Consider the following 20,586-nt stretch of genomic DNA (forward strand, 5'->3'; position numbering starts at 1 on the left):
TAGAGTAGATCCCTTAATTTTTTGTGTGTATATTGTGAAAAACTTAAGATTGTAGCAACCTGACAGCAATACCATTAGATGATTAAACCATAGATAATTAAAAGCTTCTGCTGCTAAACAAATTTTCGAGAATTCACTTATTCTAGAAATAGAATCTGTGTGTATTGTCACGCTTCTGCTCATTGTTTATTTCCTCTAAAAAAGTATTAGACTAGTTGCAAGGTTTGAAAGGGTGAGAATGGTACATTTAACAAATTTCAACTTATGTCCTTAGCTTCTCTGCCTTTCAGATACCAGATACCTCATAATTTCTCACCTGTCCCAAAGATTTTGGCTGCAGCAGCCATAGTACACTGAATAGCACACTTTTCCCAGGGAAATCCCCATCTCTCTTTTACTCCAGAACATCCAGTTTAGGGCCTGAAGATGCTATCAGCCATCTTTTCCGATGACAAAGACCTTGAATTTTTACAACAGAATTGGTACAAAACAAAAGCTGAATTTATACAAAAACCATGGGATTTTAAAATAAACAAGTCTGAACCCGTAGGTGTTTCCAATCACATCAGCCTTTCCACCACAACCGTGAGGGCTAGAAGCTCACTTAAAAAAAGTAAAAATAGACTCTCGTGCAAATATTTAACTATAAAGGCTATGGCATCTCTTCCTGCACGGAGATGAAAAAGGGCAAGTCAAAGCATAAGGTGCTCTTTTACTACCCAAATAAGTTCCTGACATTGAGAGTGGAATATACTTTTTTTTCTTTTTCCCACAATAAGAATGTAAGTCTGTATTAAATACAGATGCGTTTCTTCAAGATACACAAATTTAAAAATCAATATATAGTATAATTTATTAACTAGTAACTGAATATCACACAAGGTGAGCCCCGTCTATCCAGATAGAAGGAAAAAAAATAACATTGCTGACTCTGAAGTGTTGAGGATGTAGACTCCTACTGAAGACAACATTCTCTACTTCCTCTGGTTATAACAGGCATTGGTTCTGCTATTCATTCCAGTGATGCTGCTACAGGCAAATCACAGTTGAAGGCATGATGTTACTTATACTCCATGAAGAGAACAATAAGTTTAGAAAACACAAGCAATAATTTTTTATTTCTACTTCAAAAGACTTTGAGATTCCTTTTTCAAATGTATACAGTTGATGGTTTTACTCTTTCTTTAAACCACAGCTGCAGTCACTTGGTAATTATAAAATACCTAGTCTCATAAAGATATGCAAGAAAGAAAACAGATTGAGGTCAATTACCAAAAATATCCTAAAATAAAATTGTTTCTTATTGAAAGCATTTTTCATGAACAATGACAAGATGGATTTCTTCTCACCAGACTGATGGAGCACAGGTTGAGCTGAGGCCCCTAAAGAAGGCCTTTGTTCATTATCGGGAGAGGACAATAATGAAGTTGAAGGGGGACTTTCTGTTGAAGATGATGTTGAAGGAGCTTGGGCTGACATTGTAGAAGAGGAAGATGACGGAAGTTGCTCAGAACCATCTACTTCCATTGCAGTTTCTGATTCTGTACTAGGTGGCACGTTACTAGTAGCAGGAGCATCTGTTCGATTAGTTCCACCTTTGATTAAAAATAAAGCAAGAAAAACAAGAGGCCAAAGGTAAACTTACTCTGTCTATAAAGATCCCTTAGCATTATCGTTCATATGGCAAACAAGCATGCTCAGTTCCTCAGAGTGCACTAAAACTTCTGAGTTTACACCTCAGAAAGGCTGACACTCAAGGCCTGTGTATCCAGTGTAAACATATTTTCTAGTTTATTATTCTTGAAAAGAAGGAAATCACCTCTGGACCGTGATCTTCCTCGTCCTCGATTGCTTTGTGCAACTTCACTAGCTTCTTCAAACCATCTTGACAGCATGTCTGACATCCTTTGCATTAGAGAGACATTAGGACTTTGCTCCCCTGTAAAACAAGTAATGCTAAAGTTTTAACACTTTGATAAACTTGTAGATAAATTTCCCCCTCTATTTCTTCTTCCATAAAAAAAGCCCCTGCACTGTAAGCTACATAACTAGTAACCTCCTGAACCATCTCCTTTTTTCAGCACAACAGTCCAGCTACAACTGCCAGCTGAACATGGCACCACATAAAAAGCAACAGTCCCTCCTCCTTTTCAGTTTTGCAATTACCTGGAGCTTTTGTACACGTAACATTGTGAAATTTATGTCATTCAGTTTTAAATGTTGGTTAAATAAGTTAAGAAAGCCTAGATTTTTATGTTTTTCCAGCTAATTACAAAATAACCAATTTTATCATTAAACAATGAAAGGGCAAAAAGACTAGCATAAAATTAGCACATGATGTTTTTAACATTTCCAAAAGGCTTCTGCAGTACTTAGATTTTCCTCATAAGCACAATTTAATACAAATAGCAAAGTTCTTTTAGGGATTTTCATTTTCACATTTTGGATCAAGTGTCAAGACTGCAAAGACTCTCAAGCAGCAAAATCTTCAACATACTTTCTTTCAACATAACTCAAAACGTTTTCTTCTCATTTTATTTCTGGTTTTATTACATATGAAACAAAATTTGTTTCAAGAGGGAAGATAGGAAAAATTCCATTTGTAAAAGGTTGAAATAGAACATTTTGAATCTTGAAGTATTTTTTGTATTCTGTGAAATGTTGGAGGTAGGTTTGGTTGGTTTTGTTTTTGTTTTTTACACATCGGCATCTTCCAATAGAAGACTATTTCACTGGACTGGACCATTCCACTCATACTGAAGTAGGAGCTTCTGCTGGTCCCTTATCCACTTTAAAAGCATGTAGTCTTTACAAAACTTTTCCAAAAGTTGCTTAATTTAAGACCTTAAGAAATAGAATCCCTGTGAAATACAATTACTTATCCAAACACATATGTGAAAAATATTTTAATACCCTGCATACAAAAGCTAACACTGAAAGATTCTGAAGCATACTTGGGAAGAACATGTACAGCAAGAATATGCCTCTCAAACATCAGTGCTTCCACTTGCACAGATGTTATAAAAGCTGAAAGACTAATCAAATATCTGGAGTAACTGATTATCTTTCAGGTGTGCATATAATCTTTACTGATAGGATACAGCTGGAATATAGCATCACTAGACCTTGCTTTTAGGTTATTTGCTTGAGTTTAAAAGACATTGTTGTGAATGGAGAAGGGAAGGGGAACATATCAACCCACTCCCCAGAAAAACAATGCCCTTCAACCTGACCCAATGCCCTTGTCTATCCCCATTTCTGCACTGCAGCTCTCTGACCTGCCTCTGAGATCCCTCGTTCCCTTCCTGTACCCTGGGCAGAGAAGCTCTGACCTCAGAAGCTTAAAATACAAAAAATGGAATGTAACAGCTGAAGAAAACAGACAAAAGGCGGTTAATGATGGGAAGACAGAACAACAAACAGTTAACAGAAAAATAAATCACAGGTCACCACATACCTCACTAATGCCATACAGCTATTCTCTCTCAGTCACTACACAGTTGTATTAAATAACGCACAGTAAAGATACTGAAGATTTGTTTTGAGAAAATAAAAATCTAGCCAACGTCTATACTGGAGGAGGAGTCCTTTTCTCAGGCTTTGTTTTCTCCCCAGCAGATTTACTTGATATTATTGGGAAACAACAGCTAGAAGGACACTGGAAGATATTTAGCTGAAAAAGAATTTAGATAAAAAGTAACTTCGCGCAAAGGCAAAGCTGCAACTAATTTTGATGGGAAAGACCTGCAATAAAAATGACAGCAAAAGCGTCCCTAATATGAGGAGGTATACAAATAGGGTCTGTGGAATTAAAGCACCAAGTAAGCAGAATGTAAAACTGTTAATAATCAAATCCTGTGATAATAGAATACGAAGGCACATGATGAAACTACGAGAGCAGTTTAAAAGAAAGGAAAGTATTCCTTTACACAGTGGGCACTGAACTTCTGGAATTTTTTGCCATAGGAAATATTAATAATAGGTTCAAAAAAGGATTACAGAAACTCACAGGCAATAGAACCATATGCAGATTTTAGAGAAACAGATGGGAACGTACCCTCTACAGTAATTCTGAATACTAGGGGAGCAACAAAGGCAACAGACTAAGGTAAAAAGAGGACAGGCTCACATTCTCTCCCCGAACAGCATCTCCTATTGCTGGTGTCAGATACAGAATCCTACTCCACATGGACCATTAGTCTGATACAGCTAGACACTATTATTCCAGTTGGGGGAATCAGGAAGATGAGGAAACCAACACATAAAATCCAAAAAGGAACACAGTAGGCAGAAAAGGGAGACAGATCTAAGGGAACTAGAACAAATACTTGTACCCCTACAACCTGTCAGATTTAAACAAAACACATCATTAGATGAAGAATAAGATGAGTGACAAAGCATCCTCTGCTGTGCTTTGGTATCTCATTTTCTGACACTAAAGCATAGCTTTGGAAATGCTCTATCTACTGAAACCTCAAGTAATTGAGTAATATATTACAAACATGAAAATACAAGCATAAAAATTCAGTCACTACATGTGTTTTACAAAAAAAGTGAAAAATACAATATTGAAATCCTATTGCTTTGAATTCCAGTCTCCTAATGTAACCATTACAGAGTATTTAATTTGTAACTTTGATTGCTTATGAGGCTTGACTACAAAAAGGGAAATACGTATCTGTGTTACTACATGACCAATGACAAAGAAGTAAGCTCCCCTTGATTTACGTCAACCTAACTGAAGCAACATAATTTTTCTAGTAAGAATATTTTCAATGTATAATTTTTTAATTTTATTGTTTTAAATTTAAAATTTTAAAAATTTAAAATTTTTTAAAAATCAATGTAGAATAGCAGTTCTGTGTTAAATTCCAAGCAAACCATCTTAAGACCTGGCTGATTCTTAAAACAGTTTGATTTGGAGCACTTAAATATTTCAGGAATACTTAAGAATAATTGGAAAATAAAACCCAAACCAAACAAAAACCACCAAAGAAAAACAACCAAAAAAAACACTCAAGCAAAGACAACTACTCCCTCCCAACTGCAAACACTTTACCATCTCTTTCTCGTTCACTCTCAGGCCTTGCTCTTGGCCCAGTATCCGACCAGTCCCCTCTTAGCCGCAAACGCTTAACAGGAGGTTGCCGTAACTAGGGGGGGGTGGGAAAAAAAGGAGAAAGGCATTACAAATCTATTTATGCTGCACAGTAAGGAATTCTCAGTCTAAATATAAATGCAATACCTCCGTTTTCATGTTACATAAATTTGTATCTGTCACAAAAAAAAAGGAACGTCAGCCATATGTTCAGATCAACTATGAATAAGCACAACACTATCAATAAAATGCAAGAGTTTTAGCTACACAGAAGTTCAACAGACTAAGTCAATGACTCTCAGAACTAATGCAGCTTTTGTTTCATGCAATAGTAACTTTATTATGTTAACTGACGCTTTCCATGCTGAGCAACAATAATTAAGGTTTTCCAGAATTCAGCCTGAATTCTGCAAAAATATTCACCTCTTCATGTTAAAAACTATCTGGCAGCTTCAGTTTAATAAAATATGGATTTGCGACTAAGCAAAAGGAAAAAACAACCAGACGTTAGCAAAACAAAGAAATTTTATGAAAATAAACCTTAGTTTATTTTTTAACCTGAGTTTTTAAAAAATTTTTATAATACAGGGTTTGGTTTTTTTTTCAGCAGGATGTATAGAACAAGTACTATATAGTGTTACTTTCAGCAACTTGAAAAGAAACAGCTAGTGCTTTGAACATTCAGAAAGGCAGTTCAGAGTTTGAAATTAAGTGTATTGGCTAAGTATTTCTGGCTTAAAAAAAAAAAAAAAGAGGTCAATAGTTGTGCAACGATTTTAAATTAAATGCAAAATCCCTGCAGTGAAAGCATATTGAAGTGTTAACTTTCAGGACGCAGAAGATTCAGGAAGAAAGCCTTACATTCCCTCTACTCTACATAACTTAAAGCCAGGCTGAAATAAAAATCGCATTTAAGTAAAATCATCTGGGAAGAAGAGATTACAGGACATATTCCATGCATACAAAAGAAAAGAATACATAGGATCTGTTATTAACGGGTGGTCACAGTCTTCTCTGTCTATAGTAACTGGGTAGTCAATTCTCCACCAAATTACTTCAGATCAGATGAACATTACATAGAAGAAAGGGGGAAGCGCAGAACCACTCGTTCATCACATAATTTTTCTGGGTTCCTCTTCGCTTTCTCCTGCCTCAGTGAGGTAACAGTGCAACTCAGCTGGACATTGTTCCTCAGTCCTACAAATCTACACCCCCTTATGACCAACAATAGTTCCACTAGCAATGGCAGCCTGTGGCCCAGTAAACACTGCAGGGTCATTGCCAGTAACAGCTAACACCACAAGACTCACACCTGTCAGGCTTTGTCTGCACTTCACTTGCTTCCAGCGTTCTTTTAGCTCATTTAGCTGCAACAGCAATTGCCTAGCGACCAGGTGATTATCACCTAATTTGCTTTAGTTTTGCTTAGATTCACATAGATGTGTGGTGTACAACCTCTCCTGAACAGTTTTGACATACCCAGGAACGCCAACTAGCTAAACTGTGCAAGAAAGAACTACCTATGAGCACAGGATACTGATGCAGCATAAAGTCGTACAGACATAGGCTGACAGCAGACATCCTCCTGTGTCCACACCTGCAGGGTACCAGAGGCACCTTCTCCGCAACTCACCCCTGGCTGTTAACTGTACTGTAAAGGCTGGACCCAAGCAACAACTGTTTTAAGGGTAATAACAAGGACAAAGAACAAGCATTTAAAAGCAAAACCATGCCATATTAGCAGACTGATAAAGAAAACACATCATGTAAAACACGTCTAAAAGTATTAAAATGGTCTTCAAGCTGATTAAAAGAAAAAGAAGGAAGAAAAAATCAACATCATGCTTCTCCCAGCAAAGAGGAGGAAGAAATCACCATAACTGTCATCACACTCATCCTCCCAGTTAAGACAGCAGGATGCTGACAACTCATTGCAAACTCCCTTGAGGCCCCTGTCTCAGACTAAAGGTAACGACCTCAGGATGCAGAGGAGCTTGTGAAAGGGTGAGCATAATGCCAGAACAAAAAAAGAGGAGTGGATGGATGGCAGAGTGCAGGGGGAGGTGGAGAGATGTATATAACTTTACTGTAGTTTAAGAGATTTGCTTTATATTGACCAGAAAATTTAGACTGGAAGGGTCAGCATCACTATAGCTGAGATGATAATAAACAACCACTTGTGTTTTGGTTACAATGCTGAATGTTTTAACAATGCTCAGTAGCCATGGCTCACCCCCTCGATCTAAATATTTGTACCCCTTCATCTCTGTCATTAAATGATAACTTTTAACAAAGACTATTTATACTGGATTTCATGGAATATGCTTTTGGTGGCATGGAAAATAACAGAGAATACATCTAAAGAGTGATCTGCCACCTTTGCTCGTCTTATAACCTGAGGTTCACATAGATGCCTTCTCATCTTTAGGAGAGGGAAACCAGACAAGAAAGAAAATCAGAGTGATAAAATATTGTAAATAGATAAATATATTGCAAACGTGCACATTTTGTAACACAATCTACTTGTCACATCTCAACCTATGAACAGCAACACTAAATTAAGATTGATTTAAAGAGAAATACAACTGATACAAGTGTGCCACAAGAAAAAAAAAACCACACAAAACAAAACATGAAAACAGGCCATCTTAATCACTTGCCTCTTCCCGTCTCTCTTCAGCAGAAGGAACTTTAAGTTCTCGTGCTGTGTCATCCTTGGGATCAAACAAGTATATGTAATCTGAAGAGTAGCTAACAAGGATCTCTTGACCATCTTCACTATAACATAGAGACGTTACTCTGCATGATTTGTTATTGAGATGAGGAGGAACAAAACGTGCCACCATTCCAACAGTACCCCTACCAGCATAATTCCCTATATTAAAAAAAAAAAAAAAAAGGGGAGGGGTAAGAGAAATAAATGACACATTTACTATTTCAAATTTTCAAAAGCTTTAATATACTCCTTGTTTAACATCCAACAAAAGATGATCAGAGAAAGCTTAAGTATTTCATCGCTTCTGCATTAAATCGCATCTGAATAGTTACTGGTATTTTATATTTTTGTTTACAAACACTATGCACATTTTTTTTAAAAAAGAAGAAAAAACACATACCCATCACATGATGGTGTATGGATGCTATCTGTCAAATGTACTATAAATGGAAGTTTTGGAACCCAAGAACATTTACACAATAATAACGCAAATCTGCATCTACCCATAAATTAGAAAGGAATTCATTATATCAAACTTTGAAAATTTAAGATATATACCTCCTTTTTTTCTACCCAAAATGTTTTTAAAAAATACTAGTTTTTCTTCTTAGAGACATGATAATACTGTCACTTCGAAACCGCAGAACTATACAATACATCGGACTTATCATGCTTCCCTGACGACTCACCTTCATTCCACACACTAAAACAATCTTAAATTCTAGAATTACAAATTTGTGAGCAGATAAAAGCTAGCTATAAGAAGATCTAACACTGAGAAAAACAGACTGTTCCAAAAATTTATAATTTGCCACGTAACTGTTTCCTGCATTGTATATCTGTTGTGGCTTAGCACGTGCAACAGTATGTCCTTGACCACAGACAAGATTAGAGTTTATCATCTCACATAAGGACTGAAACGGAAAGTTTTAAATGAAAAATCAATAGTTTGCTCACTAGTCATAGAATACCTCAACTCCTTAAAAAAAAACCCTAAAAAACCCACAATCTCAAAACCCTGTAAAACAAACAACAGAACACTACACCAATATATCCAGAAAAATTATTCTTCAAAATTTTGCCTTTTCTCTCCTTTCCTCTATAGGCCTGCATACCTGAATTCATTTTGTTTCTGTATTACTACAATTACAAGAGCAGGTACATAGTACCTTTTAATCAACTCCCCAGAATCTGTTCCTTAGGCAGTTCTCACAGAATTTTGCTGACCACTGTGATGAAAGGGAGAGATCTTATAAGAACGTTAGCCTGTTGAGAGGGGTATTTTTATGCTTATTCAGTGATATTTACTGTTTTCTTTCTCCTCCATCACAATCATCAACAGGAAAATGCTGCAAGAAATGACAGATTTTGTTTCACTGATTACTTGCATTAATGTGTAGGCTCAGGTATGTATATTAATTCACGTGTCTAAACATATACTGATCATAATTATTAGAAAGGGATACGTAGAACTACATAACACATTTTTGCTTGTCACCTGCAATTTTGTTATAAAATCCTTAGGTAAGCATCTGAAGCATGCTAGCTTTCACCTGAAGAATTTGTAGCTTTTCAATGAAATTATGTTACATATAGCAAAAACTACTGCAAGGATAAGCATATTGCATGACATCAGAGTTCATAAGATCCCCTCTCATAAGAAGCAACCCATTGCAGCAGGGCAGAGTACAAGAAGGTAACAACTTAATTAAAATTCAAGTGGACCACCACGGGCTGCAATCACTAGCTTTTGGAATCTCGGAATCACATGTTTCAAGACAAAAGAAGTGACGTTACAAAATGTCTTTTTCTGCATTCAGTATACAATGTATTCCAAGATGGATGAAGAGATTAAGTTTACTTACTTGAAGATTTCTACATTAGCAAATACTAGAGTGAAATGACTCTATTATTACAAAGCATGCTGCATTCAGTATTACACTTCAGTCACTCACCATCTCTTTGTAAAAAAAGAACCTGAAATTGGAACTGTAAATAGTTAGAAGAGCTTACTGTAGGGTATGGTTCCTACCTGTTGCTCTTGTACCAAGCATCCGTCGATCATATATTCTTACTGAGCTATCAGAACAGCCCACAGCAAGATAGTATGGGATTGGTGGACAGATAGCAACAGAAGTGGCAGCACGACGACAGTTTATTAATATATCCTGGAACAAACAAAAATACAGCATTCAAATAATAGCTCTGAACATTTGAAGTATAACTGTTTTTTACTTCAGGACACAGGCCCATTAGTCAAGAAGGTTTTGAGAAAACTACGTCTGGCCCCGTGAAGATTGACTGTAAATATGTCAAACAGAAAAAGCCACTGCAGGGAAGGAAAACTATCAGAGAAAGAAATATAGCACGAGAACAACTGAAAAAGAAAACAAACAAACCATAGGAACAAACATTTAAAAACAGATAAGCATAACAACTACAGATTGTACTAGCTTGCACCTTGGATTTTCCTATGGAAACATAGATGTTGAGTCAGAAGAGCACCGAATATGCAGAAACAGTTTAAATTAAAGGATTAGAATAGATTTCATCTACGGGCAGATAATTGGATTGAGGAAAAGAAAGAAAGAAACAAACCCCTAGAACTGGTAAATATGGATAAATCAGAATAAAATTAATCGAGAGTAGCAATATATACTTTGGCATCAGTTTTTCTCCAATTTAATATTAAAACTGTTTCTGAAATCCACACAAAGCGGACACCACCAATACCTTACCTTCTAGGGAGTAATACCGGTCACTAATTCAATCTGATGTAATTCATTACCAAATGTTTTCTTAAGGAGGGACAAAGGATGCTCAAGAACACAAGGCTGCAGATGATTTTCAAGGCTCATTTTTTGCCTCCAACTCTGCACTCTATAGTAACTAATGTAAACCAGACCAAGAGATTCAATTTCAACATAGAATCTTTTCTACCATATCTGAAGCCTCACACCAAAGTTCATAAACTAAAAAATGTCAAAGACATTAAAATAAATTAAACTTAAAAAAAAAGAAAGAAAGAAAAAAGACTCCCCAAACTTTTTTTGTTTCTTGGGAAACATGTTGTCATCTCCACCAACGACCCTGAAATCTATTATTTCTAAAAGCCTTACCAGAATTCATATCCTATGTTTGTATGATGTACAGCTCTACATTTAGGTCATCTTTATTAAAAGATTTCACTCTTACATCTTTACAATCTTCCTTTGTGCAACTTGTTTTGATTCGAGTATCAAACCATCTTACAGTGCCATCTTCACCACAAGAGAGGAAAGTATAGGGATCATTTGGTACTGTCATAATCTGCTCAAAAAAAAAAGAAAAATAAATAGTATTAATACTTCCAGAAATATCATTAATTTGAAAATAAAAGCATCAACATTTCGAGCAGCAGTGAAGACTGAAGCAATTATGACTTGAGTCAAGGTTTCAATTGAAATAAAGAGGAAAACTGAAAAACTGCTCCTGTTTCTTCATTTTCAAGAAAAGGTTTGAACTCCTGAAGTTAAAACAAACTTTGCAATGCCACACAAAATTAAACATTTATAGGTCAAACTTACAGTTATTTCTGTAATCTTTTAATAAGCAACACACACTTACTGTAATCAGTTTTCAGATAAGTAATTCATTTGCTGCAATAACTCAACAGAAGCTCGGTTTATTTTCTAGCAAGTAATAGAAGACAATAACAAAGAAAACCCTCAGAAGTCTGAACAACAGGTATATACTAGATGGCTTTTATTTCCATTGGGCCGTTCTTATACGTTCAAAATATTCCCCTGAAGCAACCATGCATTAAAAGCTGTTACTAACCTACCCTTTCGCTGCATTTTTTTTACTTTTAAGAGATCACTGTATTGCATCCTTTTGCTGACCTCAGCCCTACTCAGCCTAGGGAAGGTTGATGGAGTCTCACATGTATGGTTTCACTCAAGAAGGCCTTCTTAAGATGAAATAAAAAGGCAAGCAACCATAATGTTAAAGATGAATTCCACAGGTCAACGAACACACATGAAACATGACGTTTTTACACGCTATCCCTCAAATACAAAACAGAGAATGTTATAGAAACTAGCAGTATTTTTCTTTTCCTACACTACTGCTACTATCAGTAACCTCTTAGGAATTTAGAAAGCTACAAAAAATCAATAATAGTGTAATACACTAATTAAATACAGAGCAAACAAGTTATTCTGTAACACTTTTTATGTGATGATTTATTCTTCCCCTTCCCAACTCTTAATAAAAGCGACCTATGGATATTTGTAAACCTCTCTACCTAAAATGGGATTACAAAAGTAACCTCTGCAGGATTCAGCATTTCTTCTTGTAATGCTCAGTCCATTAACTGAGACAATGCCTGGTGTGCCAAATCTTACTGCTGACAAACAAGAAGTTTAACAGACAGAACAAAGCCAAGGTTTTAATAACAATGGAACAATAAACTTCTAAGCTATGACCATTACTCTTCAATGTGTTACCATAACATATTGAAAAGAGTGTTTTTGCTACACATTCACTCAAATTTATTTATTAGTGTAGTCATAAAATTTTATTTTATTAGCGTAGCTATAAAAGCCAGCATTTGTTCTTCAATCCACTAAATCCTTCCAGCATTTTTGCTGTATTTCAGTGCAGAGCTTGCACTGAAAACATTTACTTTGTTCCAAGAATGTTGCTGAACACGGTATAACACAGAAAGCTCTTATTTCTAGTAGCTGTATTTTACTTTTGTTCACACTGATTCTATTTCACAATATACTTGTAATAGTGCAGTACACAGCTCCACTTGCACACGTCAATTCTTATGCGTGGTGTTTAAAAAGATACTTACTTTATAAGCACTAAAATGAAGAAATTGAAAAGTGCAGACTCTAATAATTAAGAGTCATTGTTACTACATTTAAGTTCAACAAGTACGTATTATATATATAAAATCCCTTTTACTAGCTAAAAAATCCTTTTTTATATAACTTTAAAAATATATACCTATATCATCATTTTACTGTATCGAAAATACGAAGGTAAGAGTTGTCCATAAAAGTACATTCTCCTTCTGAAATGCAACTAACATGAAGGGCAATAAAGAAAAGCATTTGGCTGAGTAAAAATAAACTTGTAATGGTCCTGTATAAACAACAAATTCTCCAGAAACACGTTTCAAGCACTTCTCTCTCCCTTTCTACTTATTCTATTCTCCCCTAGAATTAAAACCAGTCATCCAATTATCTCACAGTTCATAACAATCTATGAAAAATTCCACGTTCCTCTGTTTCAATTGATGTTTTTGTAATGTCTTGAACTGTCACAAACTCCAAGTTTAAAGTGCAGTATGAATTCAAACCACATTCAAATTTAGAATGAGTACCTCAGGGGCAGATTATGTTAGCTTTTGTTATTTAGGGAATCCAGTGAGTCAAAGTTCTATATTTAATACGATGATGTGGTTACATACGGCTGGGCAGTAACGTCACAATATTTTGAAATGATTTTCCCACTCCAGAAACCTCTCAGGGACAAAGTTGTGTTATGTCAGAAGCTGAAGCTGTATCTCAGGTATTTGCTTAAAAAGCCGTGCTATTTACTCTATTATACTTTGATATGCCAACACTCAAAAAACCAGCTGCTATGCCACACAATAATACACGCGTTTAATGTTCAAATATCAGGTTTAAGATATAGTAACAGAATTTATAGTCTTTATAAAATAAAGTACCTCCCAAAATGTTTTATAAACCTATCTTTCCAAAGACTTTTCGAAGAGAGCTCAAATTTAGATACATTAAACCTCAGTACAAAACAGGCCAAGAGAATTAACTTCAAAGAGACACAGTTGTTAAAATAATCAAAGTCATACAGGGGTTTTGAGATCACTTCCATTAACTGTGTTCAAAACCAGTATAAACATCCAAACCAGTATCACACTACTGTCATTCAAAACAACAATACCCTGTGCTAACGTTATTTGCTGAATAAAAATCATCCTCGATACCACCCTTCTCACTGTGCAATATAGCAGTCAAATGTCCACACTCTCTTCAACTAATGATTCTGAAGAAATTTACTGTATTCTGTACTAGTTACTGTTCAGTTATAGTCATTCTGTATGGAAAACAATAAAACTTGTATCTTGATTTGCTAGACTGTTGGGCTCTCCATGTTTCTTCTAAAATATTTTTCCAGCTCTTACTGTCTGTTTTGACAAGTTTAATTTGTAGTACCTATCAAAATTATATTTATCATTGGGTTTAGTAGCTTGCGACATTCACACCATCATTACTGATGGCAAACACCACCTTGCAAAGAGACAACCGGCATCTCATACTACAGGTTGGAAGTGTTACGTTCTAGCCTCTGTTACTACTCCTGACCCACAAGCACAACTGGCAACTGCTTTCGTTGAATTTTCCCAGTTTGATCACTGGTTTGCAGCACCACCTGGTGACAGTCACTTCATGTGATCAACCAAACTGTTGGACAACCCAAGCTCAGGCAAATCAAAACTTAAGACTGCCACAGTTGCTTCTCATGATGACTTTTATGCTGCCACCAACTCTTTCATTTGCAGTACTCTGAGCAGCCTACGCCATGACCCCAAACTTCACACACTCGAACCCACTGCTCTAATGATACTTCTACCACTATCTTCTTGTCTTCTCAGCACAGTCCATAACCATTCTCCAATTCTCAAGCTCAGAAACATTTTATATAATATTCACAGCTAGCTACCCACGAAACAGAGGTATCAGTTGAGTCAGTAACCGGCTGCTCCTCAAGCCTGCAGCCAACCAGCAAGGGGAGGCTCTTATTTCCCCAAGAACTGACAATGCAAGGACCTGACAGACCCCCTCCTCAACAAGGATATTTCAGCTTTAAGAAACAGCATCTCAGTCTCTAGATGTTCTTATGAAAAGGCAGATTTTATTGGAGATGCAGAGAACATTCAATCAACTTGCAGAATCCACAGACTAGCATACAGTCTACTATATACAGTAAACTTCAATGAGAACCGCGGCAGTTGAAGCTTCTGATTGAGGGCCATAGGACTGATGCTATTCAAAGGAAACAGCAGTTTCTCAATCAAAACAAATCTCAAAAATAAAAGCAGATGATGCAAGCCCAGAATCCAGAATTACATTTTGCAAAACTGAAACTGTAGTCTTGTATTAAAACGAGGCAAAACCAAAGCAAACCAAAACCACAAATCCCAGAAACAGAGTCAATATCACAAGGTTCGCTCAACTGACCTACAAAGTCATCCTGCAGACAGGAAGTGCCTTTGACAAAGACTTTAACGGAACATGTGTAGTTGCAACCATAAGGATAAGGATACTTTTACACACGATCAGAAATGAATTCAGGCAGTACTTCAGTCATTTTCTTTGCGCACACAACCTTTTCACACACACCCAATTTTACAAGCAGAAAATTTTGCTGTAATTAAAAAAAATAAATAGATCAATAAATCTGATTATCTTCCAAACTTCAGTAACACTTTGTTTCTTCACTTGCCTATTTACATGAACAAAACTTCCAAGACAGGATTGAAACACTGGCTCTAAAATTACCAATAAAGAGTTAGCTAGAATACAAAATATAGAAATTACCTAAAACTGTAAATATATTTTTCAGATTAAGTTATTCACACATGCTGAAATAAGCATTTCTTAGAAGGATTTAAATTGTGAAAAAAACATTAAGCTGTTGAAAAGTTTCTTTCTTCAGGAAGAAATCCACAGCACAATTTAAATCAACTTCACTTTGCAAAAGATTCTTTCAGTGAAGGTGTATTCAGCTAATATATTTGCAAAGAAAATGGTCTTTATGACACTACCTTTTGGAAAGTCGTCCACTTTAATAGACAACATAGTTCTCTTTTAAAGCCTACTCTAACGGAAAAAAAAAAAAATAAAAAAAGCTAGAAGGAAGGTTCTTTAATTCTTATCAAAATAAAGCTTTCATCAGTCTCGTTAAAATCTTGGGCAACAATGCAAGAAAATACGTATTCTACTAAATTATCATGTACTTTTGTGAGGTACCTCATAGGTAGTTCCATAGTGGCACGTATACTGGCATTGCCTGTTGGTCTCCGCATCTTGTTCAACGTTAGTGTAAAAAATTACTCCGTCTCCAGAACAAGACACGATCTGTTTGTCATTGGTGCACGGTAAGAATTTAGCACTAAAAATATTGGCCCTGTGTCCTGAGCGAATCGTAGTTAAAACCTAAGGAAGAAAGAAAAAGGAAGGCTGTATCAGGTTAATATTTTCGAAGCAAATAAAGAATGGGAAAACAACACAGACTCTGGTACTATAAAACATCAGTTATGTACAGGCTGCCAGTAACCTACAGTTTAATACAACAGAACAGAGAGGCGGTCCCTATACCAAATTCCTCCTAAGAACAAAGTGGTTCCACAAGAGATGTTCATCTATGCACTGGCACAAAGTAGCCTGCGAAATGAAAGGACTGGCATGAAACTGCCACCTTTTGTTTTCAAAATGCTTGTTATGTATCACGTCAGGTTTCTCAAAGTAAAACATTAGACCAGGGTGATAGTGCAGCCAGCCAGCATGTCAGTGAGGGGAGATTTAGAAGATCTGGAACATCATGGGTCAAGAAGAATAAGGCATGGTAATCCAAGCCAACTTTACAGACTCTAAAAATTGATGCTACTCTTAAAATACACTCACTTTAAAAAGGAGAGCTTAAGTTAATAAGAAAGGATGTTTTGAAACCACTCAAAAATAAATAAACATTTAAGAACATGATTACAGGGCAATAAACTAAGACTTGACTTCGTCTCAAGGAACGTCATTCATCTATAGTACAGCAAAGCAGCATATCATTTACTTCACAACCGCAGCTGGTTTAAACACTTCGTAATGACTCTTTATAGTTCCTAAAATACTTCTTATTAGTCTATTAAAACTGAAAAAATGCTCCATATGCTTTCCTGTGCAATAGTGAACATTCTACTCTTACCTTATTTCTTCCATCTGCAGCATTTAAACCAACTGCATTTTCACTACTACTAATAGGAAAAAGATACTTACCAAGCTGTTTACAGTAAGAAAATTACTTTCAAATTTCCACTCAATTAACTTAATCAAAGGAAATTTTATGCAAATGAAGTTGCTGTCAGTGATAGCTCATGCTTAATATTTTACAAGTGCTATTTCACACCTTTTAAACAACTCACACAAAAAAAGATTAACAGTGTATCTGCATATTCGGAAAGATGCACAAGGCTCAGTATTTAAAAAAAAAAAAAATCAAAATCAGGAGATGTAAACCATTAATTTTATTCCAATAAATCTGCCTCTTCATTTAGATTTGTTCAGATTTGTGCATTTTACTGAAAACCTTCAAAACACAGACATTTAAAAGAAATGAGAGGCTTGATATCAAAGGACCAACCCAGAAGAAGTCATCCATAAGGTACTCTAGTTCAGATGACAGTTAAAGACGTCACCTCCAATCCCACCTCTGATTTTATGCTATTGCTAAAGTGAAAAAATCCTTTTTGATCTCCATAATTAAAAAAAAAAAAACCAACCAAAACCACAACTGGAGGTTTCTCTGCCATCTTATAAGTTCTCCACTACTTCCTCCCTATCACTGAACACAAGCAGGCAGACTTTTTTCTCTTTGCTGTGTTGTACAGGGTCCTTCTCTCACCAAATTACACATGCTTTGTACTTTCTCCCCTTTTTCTGACAAATCCCAATCTAATGCCCTTGCTTTTCATGCAGTCAATAGCTAACTTATTCTAATCTTCTGCTTCAGTTTTCCACACCTGGAGATCTCAGTTTAGATGTGGAGATCTACAGTTGATGATTGTCCTCAAACTTGGAAAAATTCAGACTTTTCTTTCCCTCCCTTCTTTTCTCCTCCACTGTAAACGGAAACAGCATTCAGAAATAAATACAGCTACATATTTTCGGTAAAGAGTTTTCTCACAGGCAGACCTAACCTCGTCTTGCCTGCTCCTCAATTTGATGATCATGTTGCACAGTTATAATAAAAAGTATTACAGTACTGCAGTATTTACTATACGCAGAAGCTTTTCCATGCCCTTCTTGACTTGCACTGTACATCCTTTTCTACTCTGGATATTATACTGCCTTATAGAGGGGAGCAACAGGCATAAAAAGTTGCTCGTGCCTAGGCAGCAAAAAAGATGAGAAAATGTAACACACACAACCAACCCCCAAAAGCCTATCGTTAGCTACGCAGAGTAAAACAATACCACCACCTTACTCCATCGGAGCATTTTACTACCAACATGTAATAGGTTACAAATACTTAATGACTGAGGAAAACGGGGAGGAGCAAGAAAAAGAATTATGGATCTTCCTCAAAGTACTTGACTAGCTGTAGTGATTCAGACATTCTCATAACTTTTGCAATTGCTTAAGTAATATGTTACACAGATATCCAACTCAAGAGATAACAAATTCAAGAATTCAAATTGCATCTCTTAAAATCACAGATTAATTCTTCAGGACAGTATTACTAATTGATGTAGTGATCTCAGAAGCCTTCATACAAGCTCCATTCTTAACAATAAGTACTTTCCTCCAAGAAATCAGAATTTCTGGCAGCTACTCTGTTGTATTCTTTAAACCCGAAATGTTTAAGTTCCATATCGAAATGGCAACTCTTTATGATAAAAAGAAAAAAGTCACCATAATAAACAAACTAGCATTTTTAAAGTCACATTAAAAACTAAAAACAGCTACAAAAAAAACCCACAAAAAACTAAAAACTAAAACCAAAAGTGGTTTTATTTCCATTCTGGCTTACTTTTCAAAAAGAAGCCTGTTGAAACAAATGCAAGTCAAATATCAGTGGGTTACTAAGCCTTATAGGATGTAGTAGTATCTTGAATGACAACCCTAAATTAAGGGTTGTCATTCAAGATACTCAGCACAGAATCATATACAATCCAGCCTTTTCAATAGTACTTCCTTTGAAGAGCTCAAACCCCCTTTAGAAGCAAAGGAAAGCAAACCTAACAGAACCTCATCCTAAAGCAAAAAGTAGCAAATCCTGATTCTAGAAAAGCTGTAAACCTTCAGCACCGCTAAGCACCCTCCAAAGCCTCCCCAGCACTTTCTCATGTGAGCTGAACCCTTTCTCTCCCAGAAGGCAAACCAGGCTAAAGATTCAAAAATCTTAAGTGTTAACTACTCATAAGAATCCTGTCCTCACGCTGGTATTAGCCGAGAGAAGTCTCAGGCTTCTTTTAAAGACTTTGAAAAGTAAGTGCTCAACCTGATGTAAATACATGAATTCCCATCTTTTTGTACCACACTCGCAGTGAGTAGAGCTTTAGCTCCAGCCAAACTCTCTTCCCTTCCCACCCTCAGTAACGTGATGCCTAAAACAAATAAAATTAGGAAGAGCCACAAGAATTTTTCTCAGCCATCCCAAAGTATAATAAAGTGCTCATCCTTTTGATTTAGACTTGCAATTACTATTAGAAATCACAGTAACACTTTTCTCCTCAGGTGCACAAACACTATAAACATATAACCTATTCAAACTTGAGAAACATCTTTAGAAAAACTTCTCCTTCTGAGACACATTACATATGTTACATAGTAACAATTAACATTTGCATCTGGCCATACATAACGCAAACTGGAGTGACTTACATAAAACTCGTGTAAATAAGAGTTAAACAAGATTAAATGCTTCCTTATTAAATCAGATATTTTACTAAGACAGAAGACTATATTGATGGCTGAAGTCTATTTTTGCTACTCTAGCCAGCTCACAACAGAAAATATGGTGATAAGGATATCTATCAAGATGACAGAATTACAGTGGAGTTCTGGTACCAATACCAATTTGCTCCCTTTTCCTGTATTGATTTTGTTACTCAAGCCAGAGAAAATAAGCTAACACAAATGCAACAGTCGTTAAAAATCACATCTCTTGTACATTTCAGGAACAACACTGATTATTAAGTCTTCTTGCTAGTACCTGCTGGTTTATAATTGCAGTTGCATACATTGGGGAAAATAAATAAATAAATAAAATCTATCTGCTCTGCTATTATGTAAAAAATAACTCAGCTGACTTAAGAAAACAAAACATCTCCTGTATTTCTCATTTGGCTTAAGTGCAGCAGAAGTACTCAACAGGGGGAAAAAAAAAACAAATCATCCCACGAAAGCATTAAGTTTAAATTGCTGCATCTATTAAAATATGACAATGTTCTAATATAATGATTACATAATAATTATAAAGCAATTATCCCATAGCAATATATTAAAATAAACTCTGCACAATAACTAATATTGAACACTTTTTACTTGCATGAAAAATATTTACTTTGCAAGTTGCTCCAACATCACTCACTTCGGAATATGCCCTTCATCTATTTCATAGCTGTCTTAGATACCTCTTCTTCTTCAGCTGAACTCCCAGTCCAAGAGAAACCCTGGTCTAACAACACTGATCTGAACTTTGTCAGACTGACACCAATAGCTGAGAGGAAGAGATGAAGTTTGGAAGCTACGGCTTATTTGGGGAAGTGAGGAAAAAGGTTAGGTTAACCTAACCTATAGGCACAGGTTAACATTCCAGATCACTGTTATTTTCCCACCACAGCTCTTCAGGAAGGCAAAATATTGCTCCCTCCATAACCTTCTATTCAAACTCTCTTCCACCATACTAACCACACATTTTGGTTCCCCCACCACATTTAATTTTTCAGCACCTCTTCAGGGTTTTGTTCTCAACCTCTGAGAAA

At 35.9% G+C, this 20,586-nt stretch overlaps 1 protein-coding gene across 1 annotated transcript in view; it reads right to left on the reverse strand.

Moving 5' to 3' along the window:
• The window catches only part of DCAF6 (DDB1 and CUL4 associated factor 6), a 99,701-nt gene that overhangs the window by 50,907 nt on the left and 28,208 nt on the right, over positions 1-20,586 (reverse strand). Inside the window, exons 4-10 of the mRNA XM_086630119.1 lie at positions 15,860-16,045; positions 11,010-11,123; positions 9,847-9,982; positions 7,759-7,973; positions 5,060-5,153; positions 1,820-1,939; positions 1,350-1,595 (exon numbers count right to left, since the gene is read on the reverse strand). Coding sequence (XP_086486245.1) covers positions 1,350-1,595; positions 1,820-1,939; positions 5,060-5,153; positions 7,759-7,973; positions 9,847-9,982; positions 11,010-11,123; positions 15,860-16,045 — 1,111 coding nt within the window. The remainder of the gene's footprint in view (positions 1-1,349; positions 1,596-1,819; positions 1,940-5,059; positions 5,154-7,758; positions 7,974-9,846; positions 9,983-11,009; positions 11,124-15,859; positions 16,046-20,586) is intronic.

Source organism: Tauraco erythrolophus, chromosome 1 (assembly GCF_009769465.1).
Source record: "Tauraco erythrolophus isolate bTauEry1 chromosome 1, bTauEry1.pri, whole genome shotgun sequence".
Taxonomy (NCBI): Eukaryota; Metazoa; Chordata; class Aves; order Musophagiformes; family Musophagidae; genus Tauraco; species Tauraco erythrolophus.